Below are 18,352 nucleotides of genomic sequence, written 5' to 3' on the forward strand. Positions count from 1 at the left end.
CTATAGAAATAAAATTATTTTCAATCCCGCATCTTTCGTCCATTCTGCTCAGGTGGACAGCATCCTGCCTTATGCTTGTTACATCTCAGTCTGTACATGGACACATTGAGAATGCAGCGGATTCTGTGACCTTGTGAACATGATCTCAGCTGCCATCATCCCTCCCTCGCGGCCATGGAGTGAATGCTGACTTATAGTGATCCTAAGGGACAGGGGAGAAACCCAATGGGCTTCCCAGACTGTCACTCTGTATTTACAGAGTGGAAAGTGTGTCTGTCTCCCTCAGTCCTGGCGGTGGTTTTGAACTGCTGACCTTGCTGGTAGCAGCCCACTCCATCACCGGCGCTCCTTTTCAGCTGCCGTGGGATATGACTAACGGATATTGTGCGCATGCTGAGTTCTACTGGCACCATCTGTATAGATCATGAAGAGAAGCCAGAGGATAGACTTTTGCCTTTATTAAACTTAACAGTCACTGCTGCGAGGACGCACAGCTCCTTTGTGCTCTCTAAGGAGGAATGGGATGTTTCATTTGTTTTCCCCTACCACTGTTCCTATCCTGCCAGCACACAGACACAGTGCCTGCCTTACACCCAAACCCACAGCCGGGCCAGGAAGACAGTTGCCTTTTGTATCCGGAACCAAGAACCAGGTTGGAAAAAGGTGTTTTCTTGAGGCCTGTAGAGGTTGGGTCGTGCGAGCGGATGCTTAGGGTTACAGGGTGTGCTGTGCCCGTGATGAGCCCCAGATCCAAGGTCATGGGCTTTTGCCTCCTGTGTTCTTGCAGTGCTGTTTGTTGGTTTCCTGACTCATAGCAACCCTGAGTACACAGAAGAACACACTGCCTGGGCCCGTGCGGCCTCAGAATGGATGCTACGTTTGAGCGCATTGTTGTAGCCACGGTGTCCATCCATCCATCGGGTCAGTGACTTCCTCTTCTTCACTTTACTAAGAAGCAGGATGTCTGTGTCCAGGGGCTAATCTCTTCTGATAACTTGTCCAAAGTATGTGAGACGCGTCCTTCTAAGGAGACACGCGTGTTGGTGCTTCAGGCAATCCATGGTCCTTGCAGTAGTCTTCACCAGCACCATATTATTTTCAGGTCTATGTGATAAGCAGATTCTGTACATAATGGGGCCCAGACAAAGACGTACATCAGGGAATAATTTGGTTGGATAACTTGAGAGCCTCAATGCGGGGGTTGGGGGAGGCATCTTTCTGCCCTGTGTCAGCCAGTGTTCCTTAGGGTTTCATTGGCTCAATTTTGGAAGTTGATTGTCAAGCCTTTATTCATAGTTTGTCTTAGTCTGGAACCTCTGCTGCATCTTGTCTCCATGGGCGACCCTGGTGATACTTGAATGACTGGCGACATCACTTTCGGCATCTCAGCAACGCACAAGCCATGACAGTCTAAAAACACACCTGTGCGTGGTGGGTTCCATTGGTAGGGAGGGCTGGTAGCACGTCCTGCCGACCTGAGATCGTGCTGATGGTTTGAAAGCAGCCCTGAGTTCAGACGGCTGAGAGCCAGTGTGCACCTAGATCAGCTCCTCGATGTTGGACAGACAAGGGACGGTGCTCAGTCCAGAAAGTCGGCCTCCCCGGTGAGCCTCCAAAAGACAGATTGCCCCTCTGATTGTTGTTAGCAGCTGTTTAGTTGCCTCCAAACCCATGGTAGCCTCATGCACAATGGGGACCAGATTACTGTGATCTAGAGGGTGGGTGGGTGAATTGTTTACACAGAAATTCCCCCCCCCCCATCTGTAGTACATGCAGATTTGTGGGATTTTTGTTAACTGATTTTTGGAAATAGATCATCAGCCCTTTCCTCTTAGACCACCTCAGGTGGAAGCGCCACTGTCACCTGCTTATTCACATGGTGACACGCAAGGCTCCGCTGACAGATGGGTGAGGGCTAGGCATGAGGGACACTGCTTGTCTCCTCCCTGGAAGACAAGAACCCCACCTGCCCCCTCCATTCCCCCGACAGATACTGTTTGAGGCCACGGATGGCTCAGAAGAAGTGCGTGTCAAGCTGTTTTTTATTATCATTACCCATAATGCCAAAGGCACACCAGCAACCCTGAAGTTTGCCTTGTGCCCCTGAACCCCTGTACATTCACTCACAGAAAGCACAAACTCCGGTGGAAGTGTTGCAAAGAAGGGATCTTGATCCTTTCTATGTCACCTCTTCTGAGGGAGATGCTTGTGTTGATTTTTTCAAAACAGGCTCCACCCCCTGTGTTAGTCTGGGTAGACTAGAGAAACAAATCCATAGAAACTCATGTAAATAAGAGAGAGTTTTATGTAAAAGGTAAGTGTACATTAAGAAAGCATCCAAACCCAGTCCAGTCCAAGCCCACAAGTTTGACATTAGCCCATATGTCCGAGACCGATCTACAAAGTCCTCCTCCATCTCACAAAGTAAACACTATGATGCCAACTGCAGGAAGAAAGCCAAGTCAGTGAATGTGTGAACATCTCAGCCCTGGCAGGGGTCTCCACACGGCTGCTCCAGCACCCAGGGCTGCATCAGGGTAGGCCCATGTGGCTTCTCCGCGGCGATATCTTGCCGGAAGTGAGCCTTTCCAGCTGAAGCAGGAAACTAGCTAAGGCAGCAGCCGCACACTGGTCTGACCATCAGAGAACAAGAGGCCCGAGAACAAGAAAGGCGAGGCTCACCGAATCATTTATCTCTCCGCCCTTCAATTAACCCCACAAGTGTTTATTGGTCAGGTTGGCACGATAAGCCATAAGTCCATATTCCATTAAGAGAAGGCCACCGTTTATTTTAAAACAACAAAATGAGGGCCTGGTTTAAGGAACTTTTACTTGATGTATGATGGAGCAACGGTTCTTTAAAAGGTATGTTTAATTCAATTCTGCCCAACCTTTTTTTTTTTATAAAGGAATTTTCTCTACTACTGACGTAAGCTTAAAGATTTATGTCACAGGTCACTAAGAATAAATCTCACCCAAATCTAAGCAGAATTCCAAACTTGCGGGGGGGGGGCTCAGATTAATCCGTGTCAAACTTACTAACCTCCTTGAACACCATTGCCCGTCTAGACTGAGTAAGCAGAGCTTGGCCACAGGACTTAACTTTTCCTTATAAATTCATGATTGTAAAGCCACGAACCCAGACTTTCCAAACACAGTTAAATGTAAATCAAGCTGCTCCAAGACAAAGAGCAGCTATCCAGCCCTCAGCCCCTCTCTTCACTGGAGTGTGTGTCTATCCGAGGCTAAATAAAGCCCAGGCACTGGCTCAACTGAGGGGAAGTTTGCTTTATATATAAAACAGATGTCATCAATTTGTGTGTCACCAGGCTGCCACCCTTCTCCCTGGAGGTGCCTGGGAATGATAACAATTACAAGGGTTTGTGTATATAGCATCTTTGTTAAAAGACGTTTGTATGATTGGACCCCCAAACAAAGGAGAATTTGATGCATATTAAGCAAGCAACTGGTGGAGATTATGAGCTAGCTTGATTCCAGCATGCTTGTTCCAGAAGACTACCATCAGCCTTTTAAACCTTGTTTCTGGAATCTAAAAGGAGCGGGTTTCACTTAGCCAACCCTTCCTGGAGGAGGAAACGCAGCTCTCTCAGGAAATTTAAATGGGATTGTGGAAAACACACGCGAGACAGAAGGCCTCTTTGGAGAAGAGGGAGAAGATGAACCCCACTGATCTCCAGGCAGAATAACACCCATGACCGCACCATGCCTGTGTGTGCAGTCTGTGTCCTCATCACCCTGCCAGACTGAGAGTAGCAATCGGTAACTTTTTGCTGTCCTTGCCAATTGACACTTGAAAAATTGAGGACCCCAGAGGGTTTGGCTTCGATGGGCTGTATGTGTTCTTCTTCTCTGTCTTAGAAGAAATTCCAGAGAAACTCAGAAATTTGTAAACAGGGGTGTCTTAATAGGTATCATCAAGTACACATCTTATCATGACAACCTTATGTACAACAGAACAAAACATTGCCCGGTCCTGTGTCATCGCTGGTCTGTTGAAGTCCATCACGGGAGGGGTGGGGAGAGGTCCTTCAGGGGTCCTCTACTTCATCAAATGTGTCCTCCAAAGATTGAGCCTTTCCAGTGGTGTGTCCAAAGCCAGCCAGCCCGACAATGTTCTTTTAATCCGTAAGGTCTCATGGGCGAATTTTCAGAAGTAGATTGCTAGCCTCACGCAGATAAGTCATTGGGAAAGAGAGGCTCCGACAGCATCATTGAATTGCTCCCGGTGCTTACACTTGGAGAACGACTTTCTAAGAAAAGGTATTCACAGTGGCTGTCTCTGTGTGGTGAGACCCTTAGAATTCTGACTGTTCGGTTATATATATAGTTTTTTCTATACTGAAGCTGGATTACTTGGTGCAACTGTAAATGCGAAAGAAGAAAGGGCAAGTTGAAGAAAGGTTATGGAGGCCCTGCAAACCGAGGGAGAGAAGTTGACCCTGGGGAAGGCCAGCTGCAAGGAGCAATTGACGTTTCTTAAATAGACAAGGACCCCAGCTGGCTGGGCGTTCCTTGGGCCTGAATGGATTAGATCTGAGTGGACAAAGGAGAGAAGCTGTGAGTGGAGTTGCGGTCACCTAGGTGGGCCTGGGTGTTGATGGCAATGGAGAGAAAGAGACAAAATTGAAAAAGGTTTTGAAGATTGAATTACCAAGACTTGGCCATGGTGGACAAAGAGCGAGAACAGACCCAGATGGCTGCAAGCTTTCAAGTTGACACATCTGTTGGGCTGTTTCCTTCTCTCTCTCCAACGTGAACCTTCTCTGGTAATTACCCTGAAAAAGCTCATTGAAGTCTTGTCTTTTTTTCCCCCAGAGTTGCCGCTACTGAAGAGCTCGGGAGCCAGTGAGCCTACTTACCCTCTCCAAGAAGTCACACTTGCTTCCAGAGGAACAGGGAGCCTGCCCCTCGATGACGTTTCTCGGGAGTTGCTCGCTGGTCCTTCCCCCGGGGCCCTGTGGGCCCTGAGGGTGGTGCCTCATGCTTCTCTTGGTGCCCGGGACCTGTCGCCCGCCTCTCCATGCACTCCAGCACCCCCATCAGCTCCCTCTTCTCCTTCACCAGCCCCGCAGTCAAGAGACTGCTCGGCTGGAAGCAAGGGGATGAGGAGGAGAAGTGGGCTGAGAAGGCGGTGGACTCTTTAGTGAAGAAGTTAAAGAAGAAGAAGGGAGCCATGGATGAGCTGGAGCGAGCCCTCAGCTGTCCGGGGCAGCCCAGCAAGTGTGTCACCATCCCCCGGTCCCTGGATGGGCGGCTGCAAGTGTCCCACCGCAAGGGTTTGCCGCACGTCATTTATTGCCGGGTGTGGCGCTGGCCTGATCTCCAGTCCCACCATGAGCTGAAGCCCCTGGAGTGCTGTGAATTCCCATTCGGCTCCAAGCAGAAAGAGGTGTGCATCAACCCTTACCACTACCGCAGGGTGGAGACTCCAGGTGAGGTTGCTTGCCCACGTTGCTGCTCATTTTCAATGTGAAGCTGGTGTGTTTCCTTTGGGGGGAAGCAAGGCAGGGGCTCCTTCCAACCCAAGAGAGAAGAGCAGGAGATTCACTTTTGTGGAACGAATCCACAATGTCATTACCAGAAAAATAGAAACGTTTTCATGTCGGCGTGCACGAAAGTGTTGTGAAGCCTCTGGGTGGCACAAAGGATTCTGTTTTGTGGTTCGAATCCAGCCAGAGGCACTTTGGAGGAAAACCCTAGCAAACCCCAAAGATCACAGCAACCGAAGTCCCCAGGCAGCCTCGTTCTACTCTGATGTGCACGGAGTCTCCGTGAGTCGGAGTCTCCGCAAAGGTTTTGTTGTCTTTGGGGAGTATATATCGTGAAACTGAAAAATGCAGTTGGATGTGGGTTCCCTTTGGTGTCCTCACCATCATCTTTGCCCAGGCTGTAGCTGTAGGGCCCTGGTGTTCCAAGAAAGCCACACCTCATATGGTTTTGATGTGATTAGTGCAAAAAAATTTTTTTTTAATTAAACGAATTACTCCAACTTTACTGAACTAAACTAAGGTTCTCTGGCTGTTGATGTCTCCCGGCTGAGGTAAAGTGGAAGGTACCTGATATTTGGATCTGAAAGCAGTCAGTAAAAAAGTTGCAAGAAATAATTCCCAGGCCGAAAACAAAGGGTATCAAAGACAGATGGTCCTCTGTTCTTCAATTTCATTTTCAAAGTAGACCTGCCCAAGAAGGAAGGAGACACCCCAGAACTCATTGCAATGATGCCCTTTTTGGTACCCTGAGCTGTGCATGATGTGCAAATTCTATCTGAATGAAGCGATGTCTTAAAAAAAATTAAGAGTAGTACTGTAAAGCTCTTCACATGTATATATGTGTATATACACATAATTATATATAATGGACTTTTTAAATTCCAATAATTATATGTATTTTGGAATTTTTTCCATAAACTTTTTGAAGCCCACAAATCCCATTATTTCACAAACGTCTTGAAGTCTTCCTCATATATGCGCGCGCGCGCGCACACACACACACACACACACACACACACACACACACACACACACACTTTTTCAAGAAGTCTGCTGTTTCTCTTGGTCTTTTCCTACTGGTCACAGCAGAGTTTTACCCAGGTCTCTTTGAATTGAGAGGGCCTTGCAGAATTCCTGTCAGGAACACAGGTTCGTTTGTGTTTTTTTAATCACTATATACATTTATTTATGAAATGCTACATTCCTTCCGTTTCCTGCTGTCTTCTAGATCTACGAAGCAGAATATCTCCATATGGACTTTAAGAGAGCTTGCAGTAGAAGCGCTTCGTCAGTATTTAGCTTGCATCTAATTTTTTATGAGAGGGTCCTCTCCCTCACTAGACAGAAGCCTCCTTCCAGGAAACCAAAGGGGACTGACATATTAGCTCAGGGAGATTACCTGGGTCCAATTAAGATGTGGCCTCTGTAGACAGCCAAGCTGCTTGGCTCAGGAGGTCAGTGAGCTTTAAAGCAATCCGACCTAGATAAGTAAATCCTGACCAGCTAACGACAACGAGGTGACCTTTCAGGTTTTAAAATTGTTTTAAAATTATTCTCAAGGCAGTTACCTTGATACCACAGTATTCGAGCCATTTTATCCAGTAGATTGAGTCTCTTTGTAAGGATGTGAGGAGGCAGTGGTGGCTCCCTTACAGAAATCTTGCCTTCTCTGGAGAAGTGGGCTGCTCACTACAAAGTTGGTGGTTTGAACCCACAAGTTGCTTGGTAGGAGAAAAAAGAGACGCGCTGTTCCGTTAAAGACATTCGGCAGCCTCAGATACTCACAAGGGCAGTTCTACCCTGACACAAACTCAGTGCCGCTGAGTTAATTCGGACTCACAAGACGGAATAGAACTGCTCCTGTGGGTTTCCCAGGCTGTCAAACTTTAGGAGAGCGGAAAGTCTCATCTTTCTCTTGCCTTTTCCGTAAAAATATTTTAAAATATGATCAGTGCACATCTAAAGCAACTGAGCCTATCAAATTGAAGAGCAAGTTGATGACATCACTTTTGTCTATTACAAATATTCATAGCCTTTGATCTTACCCAGATGATAAAGTGCATTACCAAGATATTTATCACCATGGAGAAAACGACACCCCTTTTTAAAAAAGTGTCTGTAGCGTTTTAAGACTGGTAGACCCTTTACCAGTGTCTGCGTTCAGAAGTGTTTGGGGCGGGTGTTTATCAGAGCTCGGAATCTTACACTGTAGAAATCTTACATTAAAACTCAGAGATGAGACCACAGAGATGTTTGAAGTTCTTCATCCCCAAACCCTCAAAAACGAGCGTCTATATGAACATCCTTAATTTTGTGGTGGAAAACGTCTCCCTTCACCCACCCTTCTGCTGTCTGTCCCCCAGGGAGGAGGTCGCATTTAGATCCTTGTAATCGGTTCCCCCTTCCAAAGTATTTTTTAAATAAGTTTTAATCTTATCATTTGATCTTCCTTCTGACCTATTTTTAAAGTTGTTTCGGTCATTAATATTTTCCGCCATTTGGTTGAGGTTCTTCTCTGTTTTGTTGTTGTAGTTGGTTTTATTGTTGTTGATGGTTCTTGTTTTTGTTTTGTGCAATTTTCTGTAAATTGAATCCAGGATAGGTCAATCTACAGAGACACTTACCGAGGGGCAGGGCAGGGCAGGGGCGGTTGGGAAGGAAGGAGGAGCTAGCAATGATGAGCTCAAGAAAGAGGCCCACGTTCTGAAACTGACTGTCATGGTGATTGTGTAAGTCTTCTTAAAGCGATTGATTTGTATATATGAGAGAATAATGAAAAATTTTATCCATTTTTAAAAATAAGAGTGTACTGTACTTCATTTACACAGCAGTTTAGGCTCCCATTCAATCATTTCTACACAAATTGTCCAGTGACACTGGTTTTATTTTAAAAAATACATGAACATTCTCATTTGCCTTCTGGTGTTCTGTTTCCATAAATCTAGTTTCCCGGCCCCTTCACTTTCTCATCTTTGTTTTAAAGTCATCTCCTGTAGGTGTTTGATCTCCTGTAGGTGTTTTGATCTACCGTTTGATCTCCTGTAGGTGTTTTTCCCCCCAAAGTACTTACAGGTGGTATTGCTTTGTTTAGTTCATATGCTCTTTAGTGCTAACTCATAGTACACAACAAGAACACATTTTGTACGGAATCCTAAACTGAACAAACTATGTATAGGCTTCCTTTTTGCTGCCTGTCTTTAACGCACTCATTCTTAGTGTAATTCATACTTGTCGGTACCGCTGAGTAAGCACCGACTCCTGGTGGCCTTATGTAGATCTCAATGCACTGGTGCCTAGTCTTGTGCCAGCTTCATGATTGTTCGGATATTTGTTGTAAGTATCGTGTCAGCCCATTTCGTTGAAGGTTTCCTTAATTTCTGCTCAACCGCCCCCCCCCCCCCATACACAAGCACTGCAAGGCTGATACCTTTTCTAGCAGCTGGTCTCTCCAGGGAACATGTGTAAGGTATCTGAGCCAAAACGTCACCAGCATTACTTTTTCCTTCATTGTTATTGTTCTAAAAGATCTATAATAACACATTTGCCACTTCACCCCCCCTTTTTTTTTCAAAAACAAATACAATATAGTGACACCAACTACATTAATTGTGCCGTGTAGCCATCACCAATAATTGCTGCCAAATTTTTTTTTAATCACCAGAAACAGAAACTCACTGATTCAGTGTCATTGAGTCAATTCGAACTCTTAGCAACCCCGTAGGACAGGGTAGCACTAGCCCCAGTGAGTTTCTGAGACTGTAACTCTTTTTTGGGGGGGCTTATGTACATGTTTTTTTTCAATTATACTTTTTAAAATATCATTTTATTGGGGGGCTCGTACAACTCTTTATCACAATCCACCCATTCATCCATTGTATGTCAGACACATTTGTACATTTGTTGCCCTCATCCTCAAAACATTTGCTTTCTACTTGAGCCCTTGGTATCAGCTCCTCATTTTTTCCTCTTCCTCCCCACTCCCCTCTCCCTCATGTATTCTTGATAATTTATAAATTGTTATTTTGTCGTGTCTTACACTGTCTGATGTCTCCTTCACCCACTTTTCTGATGTCCATCCCCCAGGGAAGAGGTTACATGTAGATCCTTGTAATCGGCTCCCTTTTTAGACTGTAGCTCTTTACGGGAGTAGACAGCCTTATCTTTTTCCCTCGAAGAGGCTGGTGGTTTTGAACTGTTGACCTTGCAGTTATCAGCCTAATCCGTAACCACTACGCCACCAGGGTTCATTTAAGCAGGATGTCAGTTTTTAAAAGAAGCTTAGTTCTTCCTCAATAGTTACTCCCTCTCCCCCCAACCCCCAACTCTCTTCTCTGCTGCTGGTAACCACAAACAAAACTCGGTCTCTTCGAACTTACCTTGCCATCATTGCTTTTACGGAGCCTTTCGCTTGTATTTCTTTTAGGACTGGTGTGCGTATTCTCCTGGCAGTCCACTCCCTGTTTACCGCTCTTTTCCAACACCACCACTCAAATGCATCCGTTCTTCTGTTTTCATCGTCCAACTTTCACCTATATATGAGGCGCGGGAAAGGTCATGGTTCGCACCATCCAAGCTTGCCTGGGCCTTCTTAGCTTTTAGTCACATTTAAATGTTCGTGGTCAGGACACCTAGAGCGTTGTGTTTCAGCAGCACAACTGGCCCCAAAATTGAGCTCCGTCTTCTAAATAATTCACCATCATTTCTGAAAGGGAACATATTATTCTGGGCACCACTTGGGATTTAATTGCAAGCGCTAGAAACCAATTTTGCTTCACTGAACTCTTACAAGAGCTAAGTCTTTTATTGGCAGGATCAAAGGAAGAGGTGACTAAGCAGGTCTCCAGAAGGTCAGTTCTGAGGGCCGCTCCAGGCTCGGCAGTGGCTGGACTGACTTGACAGCGGCTGTAACGCTGACGTGAGAGTGATTCTCTCCACACCATTTTGTTCACTGTGACCTTGAGAAACTGTGGCATCGATCCAGTCACAGGCTCAGGGACGCTGACGAAATCAGAATGGAAGCAGGGGAGTCCCCAGTGGGTGGGAAAAAGTACTTTCCTAAAGAGCCTGGGCAAAGACAGCCAATGTCCAGCTGTTTTGTAATGGCACCTCCGTGTTCGCTCCTAACTCACGTGTCCCTTTCTGACCCTAGTGCTGCCTCCAGTCCTTGTGCCGAGACACAGTGAGTATAACCCCCAGCTCAGCCTTCTGGCCAAGTTCCGCAGCACCTCCCTCCACAGCGAGCTGCTCATGCCGCACAATGCCACCTACCCCGACTCCTTCCAGCAGCCTCTGGGATCCGCATTCCCTCCGTCGCCCAGCCACGCCTTCTCGCAGTCCCCCTGCACTGCCGGCTACCCTTTCTCCCCAGGAAGTTCCTCTGAGCCAGAAAGCCCGCATCAACACCCAGGTCAGTAAAAACCGCCCTAAACGGAAGGGAAGATGCCAATAGGGCCTGATATGATGACTTGCGGTGAGACGGGTCGCATCGCGATATCTGTGGTCCTCCACTGTTCACAGTGTCCTGAACTTCAGCTCATTAGACCCCATGCCCCCACCCCCCAAACAGCGAGGACATCAACCTGATAACCATTCTGAAGCAGTTACACTGGACCTTAAAAAAAAAGGGGGGGGGAGGTTGGTCCGGTTTCTAGTCCTAATCCCCTGGAAGCTCACAGAAATGAAATGTGTTTGAACAGTGTCCCAAGGAATTTCCAGAAAAACTTTTAGGAGAGGAGTCCACACAAGATTCCTTCCTCTAATCCCAGCAAAGAGCTCTGGAATGGCTCTTTTCAAACGCGATCCCTGAGTTCCCCACTTTCGTTGGCAGACTGAATGCGAAAGAGAAGCAAGTGTGTTTCTGTGGGAGGTTCGCAACCACTCAAACACATTTGGGGGAATGAAGCGTGCCCAGCGTCCAACTTCCAGGAACATTTGTAGGAGCTCAGGACAAAGGTGCACACGTCCGTTAGAATCACTTTTTGTGTGTGTAGAAATCAGGTGGTCTTTAGTTTATCAATGCTGTGCTTCCCCTAGGGTAGGAGTGGGGGATGTCAAGGTGCTAGGTGGTTGCTTTTTCTACTTCATAGGGCTCTTGAAAGGGGAAAACTGTGTGAGCGTACATGGTGGGGGCAGAAACAGGTGGAGGAGCTTTGCAAAGCCCACGTGTTCCATGGTGACAATGCACCAGCCCCTCCATGGGAGAACAATGTGGCCGGCATTCCTGAGAAGATGGTGGCCTTGGAAGTTCTATGGGACCGTTCACTAAAGCCTCTATCCCATAAAGTCATTATGAGTCAGAATCTCGGGAGCAGCATCCAAGTCCGGGCTGAGTTGGTTTTAATCCAAGCAAGATTTGGCCTGAGATCAAGCAACATGGAGGATGAGTGCTAGGCCTAGTGGCCTTTCAACAGAGTATAACTTCCATGGGGGCGGAAAGTGAGGTCCCGGCTCCAGCCACTGCAGTTCCCCTTTTTTCTGTATGAAAGTAGGGCAGCATCTTGGAGAGAGTGCTATTTGGAAAGTATTGGCTACATTGGAAAAGCATGTGCAGAAAAAAGAGAGAGACTGTGTATCCCCTGTGGAGAAGGGAGAGGGAGTGACTTGTGTCCATTCCTCACTTACAAGCATAGGTAAACTCAGCATTATGTAAAAATGGAAGAGGACCGCATCATCCCAAAGAGGATGACTGTATCATTTTGCGATTGCCAAATTGCATCATTGCATAGCTGCCAAGCCACTGAAACTCATGGTCCAGCCAAGTTAGGCGATACTGAAAGTGGAGCCTTCACTGTCAGTGGTGCTCTGGTCTGGAGCCTCAGCGGCTGCTCCTGCCATATGTACACTGATGGTGCACAGGATAGATGGAGAGTGGTTTTTGTTTTACCGTTGCGGTAAATGCACAATCTCAGACAGCAATAAAGCCGGTGCGTGAGGAAGGGGTATGTGGTCATGACTGCTACCATGCCTACATCATGAGAAGACGGATGGCGTAGAAGCGGTTGATCTGTTCTCATGAGTGTGAGCCACGTAATACCGTGAACTAAAAAGTTGCTAAAGGCTTGCGTAAGTACCTTTGGTGTTAAAGACAATAACCTGCCTCCTTCATTCATCTATTAACTTGTTTAATGATATTTACTTAGCTTTGACCGTGTGCAAGCATTGCTTAGTGTGCTAAAACCTGAATGCAAAGAATAAGACCAGCCCCTGACCTCAAAGAATTTACAAATCGTGGAAAGAGCAAGAGGGAATTTCCCCTTCTCTTCCGGTTTAATTCAGTACTAGCTTTGGCCTCCTTAGCAATTTATATCTATGACTCCTGTTTATCACATATTGTGTTATGTAATTGTTCTGTCTAGTTCCCCCATTAAACTGTGAGCTCTGTGTCTTCTCTTGAATGTCTGTCGCAGAAGGTGGGACAGAGTGTCTCTTCGTTAGTATCTTGTTGAGTAAATAAACACACAGGCATTTGGGACATGGGACTAGATTTCAAGAATATACAGCTATTGACTGACTGACCCATTAAGTCATAACTGAGCACCTGCTAAGTGACAGAAGCTCTGGTAGGTGCACAAGATACAGCAACGATCGGGACAATGAGTTAGCAGGGACTAGTAAGAAGGATCATGGAACGAATGTCAGAGTGGGGTTGGTGCTGCAGCGATCCAGGACCAGAAGGATAAGGACTTGGGTGAAAGATGGCACATGGGTTGGGAAAGAAAGCAATGACTTTGAGGAGGGAGACTCACTAGGACTTCATGTGTGGTTGAAGGCCGCGGTGCTGGGAGGAAGCAGAGTGGGATGAGAGAGTTGAAGGCTGAGGTGTGGCTGAGTTCACTGAGAAAGGGACAGGGAAGAAGTCATTAGCAGACAGAGCCACATTCACATAAACTAAATCTATGCTTGAACGATGGCCTGGGCCATTTGGGTGTCCCAAAGTCGTTCGGAGCCTCCCCACGCCCTACAGCTTGCTGTTCTTTAGTTACTACCCATCCACAAAGGACAAGACCCCAAGCATGATGCTAAGTGGTTTCTCAAGGGAAAAACCCTTGCATTTGAATGAGTGTAATTCTTTTCTGAATGCAGATAACATGCTCAGTTGCTGAATCACACGGTTGGAAGCTGTAGCCTGCTCAGAAGTGCCTTGGACTTGAACCTCCAACCTTTGGGTTTACTGTCCATGGTGGAGGGAATAGCCTTTTTCAACTCAAAGGGTGTTTGTTTTGCTTTTCTGAACAGAGCCATAGATAAGATTAAAAGGGCTTTTTGAGATTAACTGGTACAGTCCCTTCATTTTACAGTTAGATTTCCTCCAGAACTTCCAAAAGAACCGCCTGAACGGACAAAGTTTTTACCAGGGCCATAGCTAAATTAGCTCACAAGTTCCAAGGAATGCTTTATCTGTGGTTCCTGGTGTGACCCGGGAATCACGCAGATTTCTCTATCCAACCTCTGGCCCTTTTAATCCAGTAGGGAGAAGGCTTGTGTTAATTATCTTGTACTTTCATCCCAGAAATTAAGATGACTTTCACAAGCAAATTTATTTCCTCACTGCTTAAGAGCCTAGGTGTCTGCCTTCAGAGCACCAGTTCTCAGGAAGGCCCTCCCTGTGTCCGTAGACTTTGGAGAATGGCCCCTGTTTCTTCTGACCGCCTGCTCCTGGTGGGTCTTCCTGTGGCTTGGCATCTCTCCTCCCCCATCTCTCCTTGCTTGCTTAATCTCTTTTATATCTCATAAGAGATTCACTTCAGACACTACACCCACATTAAACTCGCTGCCATTGAGTCCATTCTGATTTACAGTGACCCTACAGGACAGAGTAGTACTGTCCCAGTGGGTTCAGAACAGAAAGTGGGAACAGAAAGTCTCACCTTCCCACCCCCACCCCTGCCCCCCACGGCCCTGATCTGTGGTTAGTAGACCAACTTGCAACCCACTATCCCACCAAAGTGTAATAAAGACAACCTCTTCCTAAGTGAGATTAAAACCATAAGCATGGAGCTTAAGATTCACAACACATATTTTTGGAAATGTAATTCAATCCTTAACAGATATGGAATCTGTATCTTTAATCTCTACTAGCAACTTTTTTACATCCTTAGGTGTGAGAACAACTGAAGCAGACATTTCAGTTCAGCAAATACAGGCCCATCAGCATCCCTTGCACCTCAATGCCACAGTTCACGTCACAAGACGCTTTTGGACTGACTTTAGGAATGTATAAAGAAGAAAATCAATTGTTCTGCGATCCTCACAGCTATAAGGCTTTTACCTACTGAATGCCAGATGATGACTGTCTGTGTTAGACTAGGTGGACTGGAGAAACAAATTCATAGACACACCTATGTGTATAAAGAAGAGGTTTACATGCAAGAGCAATTGTACATGAAGAAAGCATCCCAACCCAGTCCAGTCCAAGTTCATAAGTCCGATACTAGCCCATATATCCAATGCCAATCTATAAAGTCCTCTTCAGACTCACGAAACACATGCAATGAAGCCAAAGGCAGGACGATCACAGACCAGTGGGTAGAAAGTCTTTGGTTCCAGTGGTGTTGTAAGCATCTCAGCGCTGGCAGGGGTCTCTCTGCGGCTTCTCCAACTTCAGAGGTCTGATTGCGTCCATGTGGCTTGTCTTCTGCAGTGTCTTCCAGGGAGTAGCAGAGAGAGAGGGGGGGGGGTGTCTTCTGCCTCCAAGGAGGAAGTACCATATTTCCCAGAATTCTCAGAAGGACATGCCCACAGAAGTCTCATTGGCTATCTCCAGATTGACAGTCTAGACTCCACCCCCTACACTCTTAATCCTTAAATTGACACCAGATTAGGTGACTCCCACACTGTCCTCTCTTAAAATCTCTAACAGAAAGAACGGCCTTTCCCAGCCTCCTATGGGCGCTAAGTATTAACCTGACTTCGGCAGTTCTGTACTTGGGGACGTATCTTGAACTGTTATGAGGCAGAATATTCCTGTTGCCATTGCTTGATTCAGAGCATCAAAGGGGTTAAAAATTAAGTTCGCTTCAGTGGTTTAGTTTTCTCTGAGTTTGGCAAGCCAGAGAGCAGATTAATCCGCTGTTGAGAATAGCCAAGTGAGCAGGTCCTAGATAGAAAACTCTGATGGTGAAGTAATTTGAGCTCGGGGACAACTCCTGAAGTGAGAGAGAGAAGGAATCAGCGTTCAGTGAGGCTCTTAAAACAGCCTGTTTCCTCTGCAGGACACTCACAGTGCCACTTCCGAATAGCCGGTTTGCAGCTACCCTTTCTCTTAGCGCTCCCTAGTCCACCGAGCCCGTGAGTTTAAGGGCAAAATAACAATTTCAAGAGGTTACAGCCTCTGTGCCATTAATGGATCAGTTTGCCAATTCCTGTCTTGTAGTTGACTCCCCACCGGGCCTTGTCATGTCACGAAGCCGCAGGGACCCAGAAGGGCCGGCCTGCAGATGCCCCAGCTGGTAGTCACTTAGCGCTGCCCATGCCTAATGGAGGTAGCTTGGCTGACAGACAGCCAATTAGAGCTGCTTCCCAGGATCGTTCCCTATTAACCCAAAGTTAAACACTGCGCTGGCTGCCATCTACACGTTTCTCCAGGGCAGATCATGGGACTTTCTTTCCACATTCACTTAGCGTTGCTCAGTAGCATGCTGTGGCTGTGTTGCTGATCCCACTGAGTATTTAGAAGTGTGTGCGTGTTGGCGCTGAGTCTGGACTGGGCCCTTCTGAAGACGGGCAGTTTTGTCTCATTTGTGTTTTTATTATAAGTTTATACTAGTGTCTTCTATTTCGCTAGAGGGATGCTCTTAAAATACGTGCAAGTTGAGGGGCAAAGAGGAGCTGATAGCAATGAGTACTATCACTCGAGGGAAACAGGTAACAGACTGGCAGGTGAATGGATACATTGGATGGCGTAAGACACAGCAAATAATAATATAATAATAATAATGTTTCCTGGGGGGATAGGATGGGGGAGGAAGGTGATCAAGGGGATATAAAAATATTCAAGAAGAAAGAAAATATTTTGAAACAGACGGTGGTAACAACTGTAAAATTATGTTTGATCTAACTGAATTATGGCTTGTTCTAATATCTGTAAGAGCTCCCAATAAAGTGATTAATGTAAAAATATGTACAATTGTCTTTTAATAACATTTTACTTGTATTTAATAAATTTTAGTAAACTTTAATAAATGTTACTCATTGTTGTGTGCCGCCAAATCAAGTCCAATCCAGAGTGACACTTGAGGGTGGATCGCTGGGCTTTCAGACTGTGGTCATCTTCCTGCTGCCGTGAACAGGGCTGCTATGAACATGGGTTTGCGTATGTCTGTCCCTGCTATGGGTCTTATTTCTGTAGTGGGGAGAACCATGTAGGGGGATTGCTGGACCAGGTGGGATTTCTATCCCTAGTTTTTAGAGAACACACCATACAGCTGGTCTCTCTACATCAGTGATGAACTTTACATTGTTCCCTTCCTGCCGTCTTTTGTCCAGACCCTCCCTTGGTCATAAATATGTTTACCAATCCTGTAGCCACAGGAGAGTAACAAGGATCATGCTCTCGCACCACCCAATGGCTAACCACATACCGCTCCTCTTACAGAACCACATTGTAAGAGATCACAAAGCAACACAATGAGTCTTGCAGCCAACTTGCTGGTTAAGAGCATTAACCTGAGCTTCTTGATGGGGTCGTGAAATGGGAAGCCCAGGATGCCTGGCTCAATGTGTCCCTGCTTTCCTTGCAGACTTCCGGCCAGTGTGCTACGAGGAGCCGCAGCACTGGTGCTCCGTCGCCTACTATGAACTGAATAACCGAGTGGGGGAGACCTTCCAGGCTTCCTCCCGAAGTGTGCTGATAGATGGATTCACAGACCCTTCCAACAACCGCAACAGATTCTGCCTTGGCCTTCTCTCCAACGTGAACAGAAACTCAACCATAGAAAATACTCGGCGACACATAGGAAAGGGTAAAAGCAACTACGAAATCCTTTATACATCCTTCTGAGCTCAATTTGGAAACAGATGGGAACTGCCTCTGTGTAATCTGCCAGAGGTGGTTCTGGCATTCTTACGGTTCTATCAGACCCGTGGGCTTTCGGGATCTTGGTCTCATACCATCTTCTGGAAGGTGAAGAGAAGCAAGATGGTAAACACGAAAGTATTGAATGGAATTTGTCACGTCTTCTTTCGGCCTTGTCTCAGTATTAGCCAAGATACCCCCAGATAGAATTACCAGGTCAAAGCAGGGAAAGCTACCTTTGAAAACTTAGCACCCCAACAGTTAAAAAGGAGCCGTGGGGGTGGAGCACTTACATGTTTGAACCCCACAGCTATTCCAAGAGAGAACGATGAGGCAAACCCACAGAGGCAGTATTACCCTGTCCTGTGAGGTCACTGAATCAGGAGAGACTAGATAGCAGTGCGTTACCCAAGACTCCAAACTCACTGCCATCGAGTGGTTTCCAGTGCACAGTGACCCACTGGGGCAGGGTAGACGCGCCCCTGTGATTTTCCATACTGTAACTCTTTACGGGAGCAGAAAGCCTCGGCTTTCTCCTGAGTATGCACTGGTGGATTCAAACTGCTCACCTTGTGATTACCAATGCAACTTCTAGCCCCTAGGCCACCAGGGCTCTGTGTGAGGCAGTTAAAGTCCAGGCCTGTTGTTACGACAGAGATGATTGAGCACAGGTGCCCAGGCAATCATAAGCCTGACTAACGATACCTTTTTTTAAATGAATTTTTTTGTTGTGAATTAGGTAGGGGGGTTTACATTTCATGCTATCAGGTCCACAGTCAGCAGTTCAAAGCACTCATCACCCCCCAACCCCGTATTCTAACCCACCCCC

General features: G+C 46.5%; 1 protein-coding gene across 3 annotated transcripts in view; it reads left to right on the forward strand.

The window, feature by feature from the left end:
* Positions 1 to 18,352, forward strand: part of SMAD9 (SMAD family member 9) — a 69,141-nt gene that overhangs the window by 36,278 nt on the left and 14,511 nt on the right. For 2 of the 3 annotated variants that reach the window (XM_075562943.1, XM_075562944.1), the window contains exons 3-5: positions 4,837 to 5,453; positions 10,660 to 10,917; positions 17,249 to 17,470. In XM_075562943.1, the coding sequence (XP_075419058.1) occupies positions 5,042 to 5,453; positions 10,660 to 10,917; positions 17,249 to 17,470 (892 nt within the window). In that variant the 5' untranslated portion in view covers positions 4,837 to 5,041. Of the gene's footprint in view, positions 1 to 787; positions 922 to 4,836; positions 5,454 to 10,659; positions 10,918 to 17,248; positions 17,471 to 18,352 lie in introns of all 3 variants that reach the window. The other variant, XM_075562945.1, reaches the window with a different exon arrangement.

This window comes from Tenrec ecaudatus, chromosome 11 (assembly GCF_050624435.1).
Source record: "Tenrec ecaudatus isolate mTenEca1 chromosome 11, mTenEca1.hap1, whole genome shotgun sequence".
Lineage (NCBI taxonomy): Eukaryota > Metazoa > Chordata > Mammalia > Afrosoricida > Tenrecidae > Tenrec > Tenrec ecaudatus.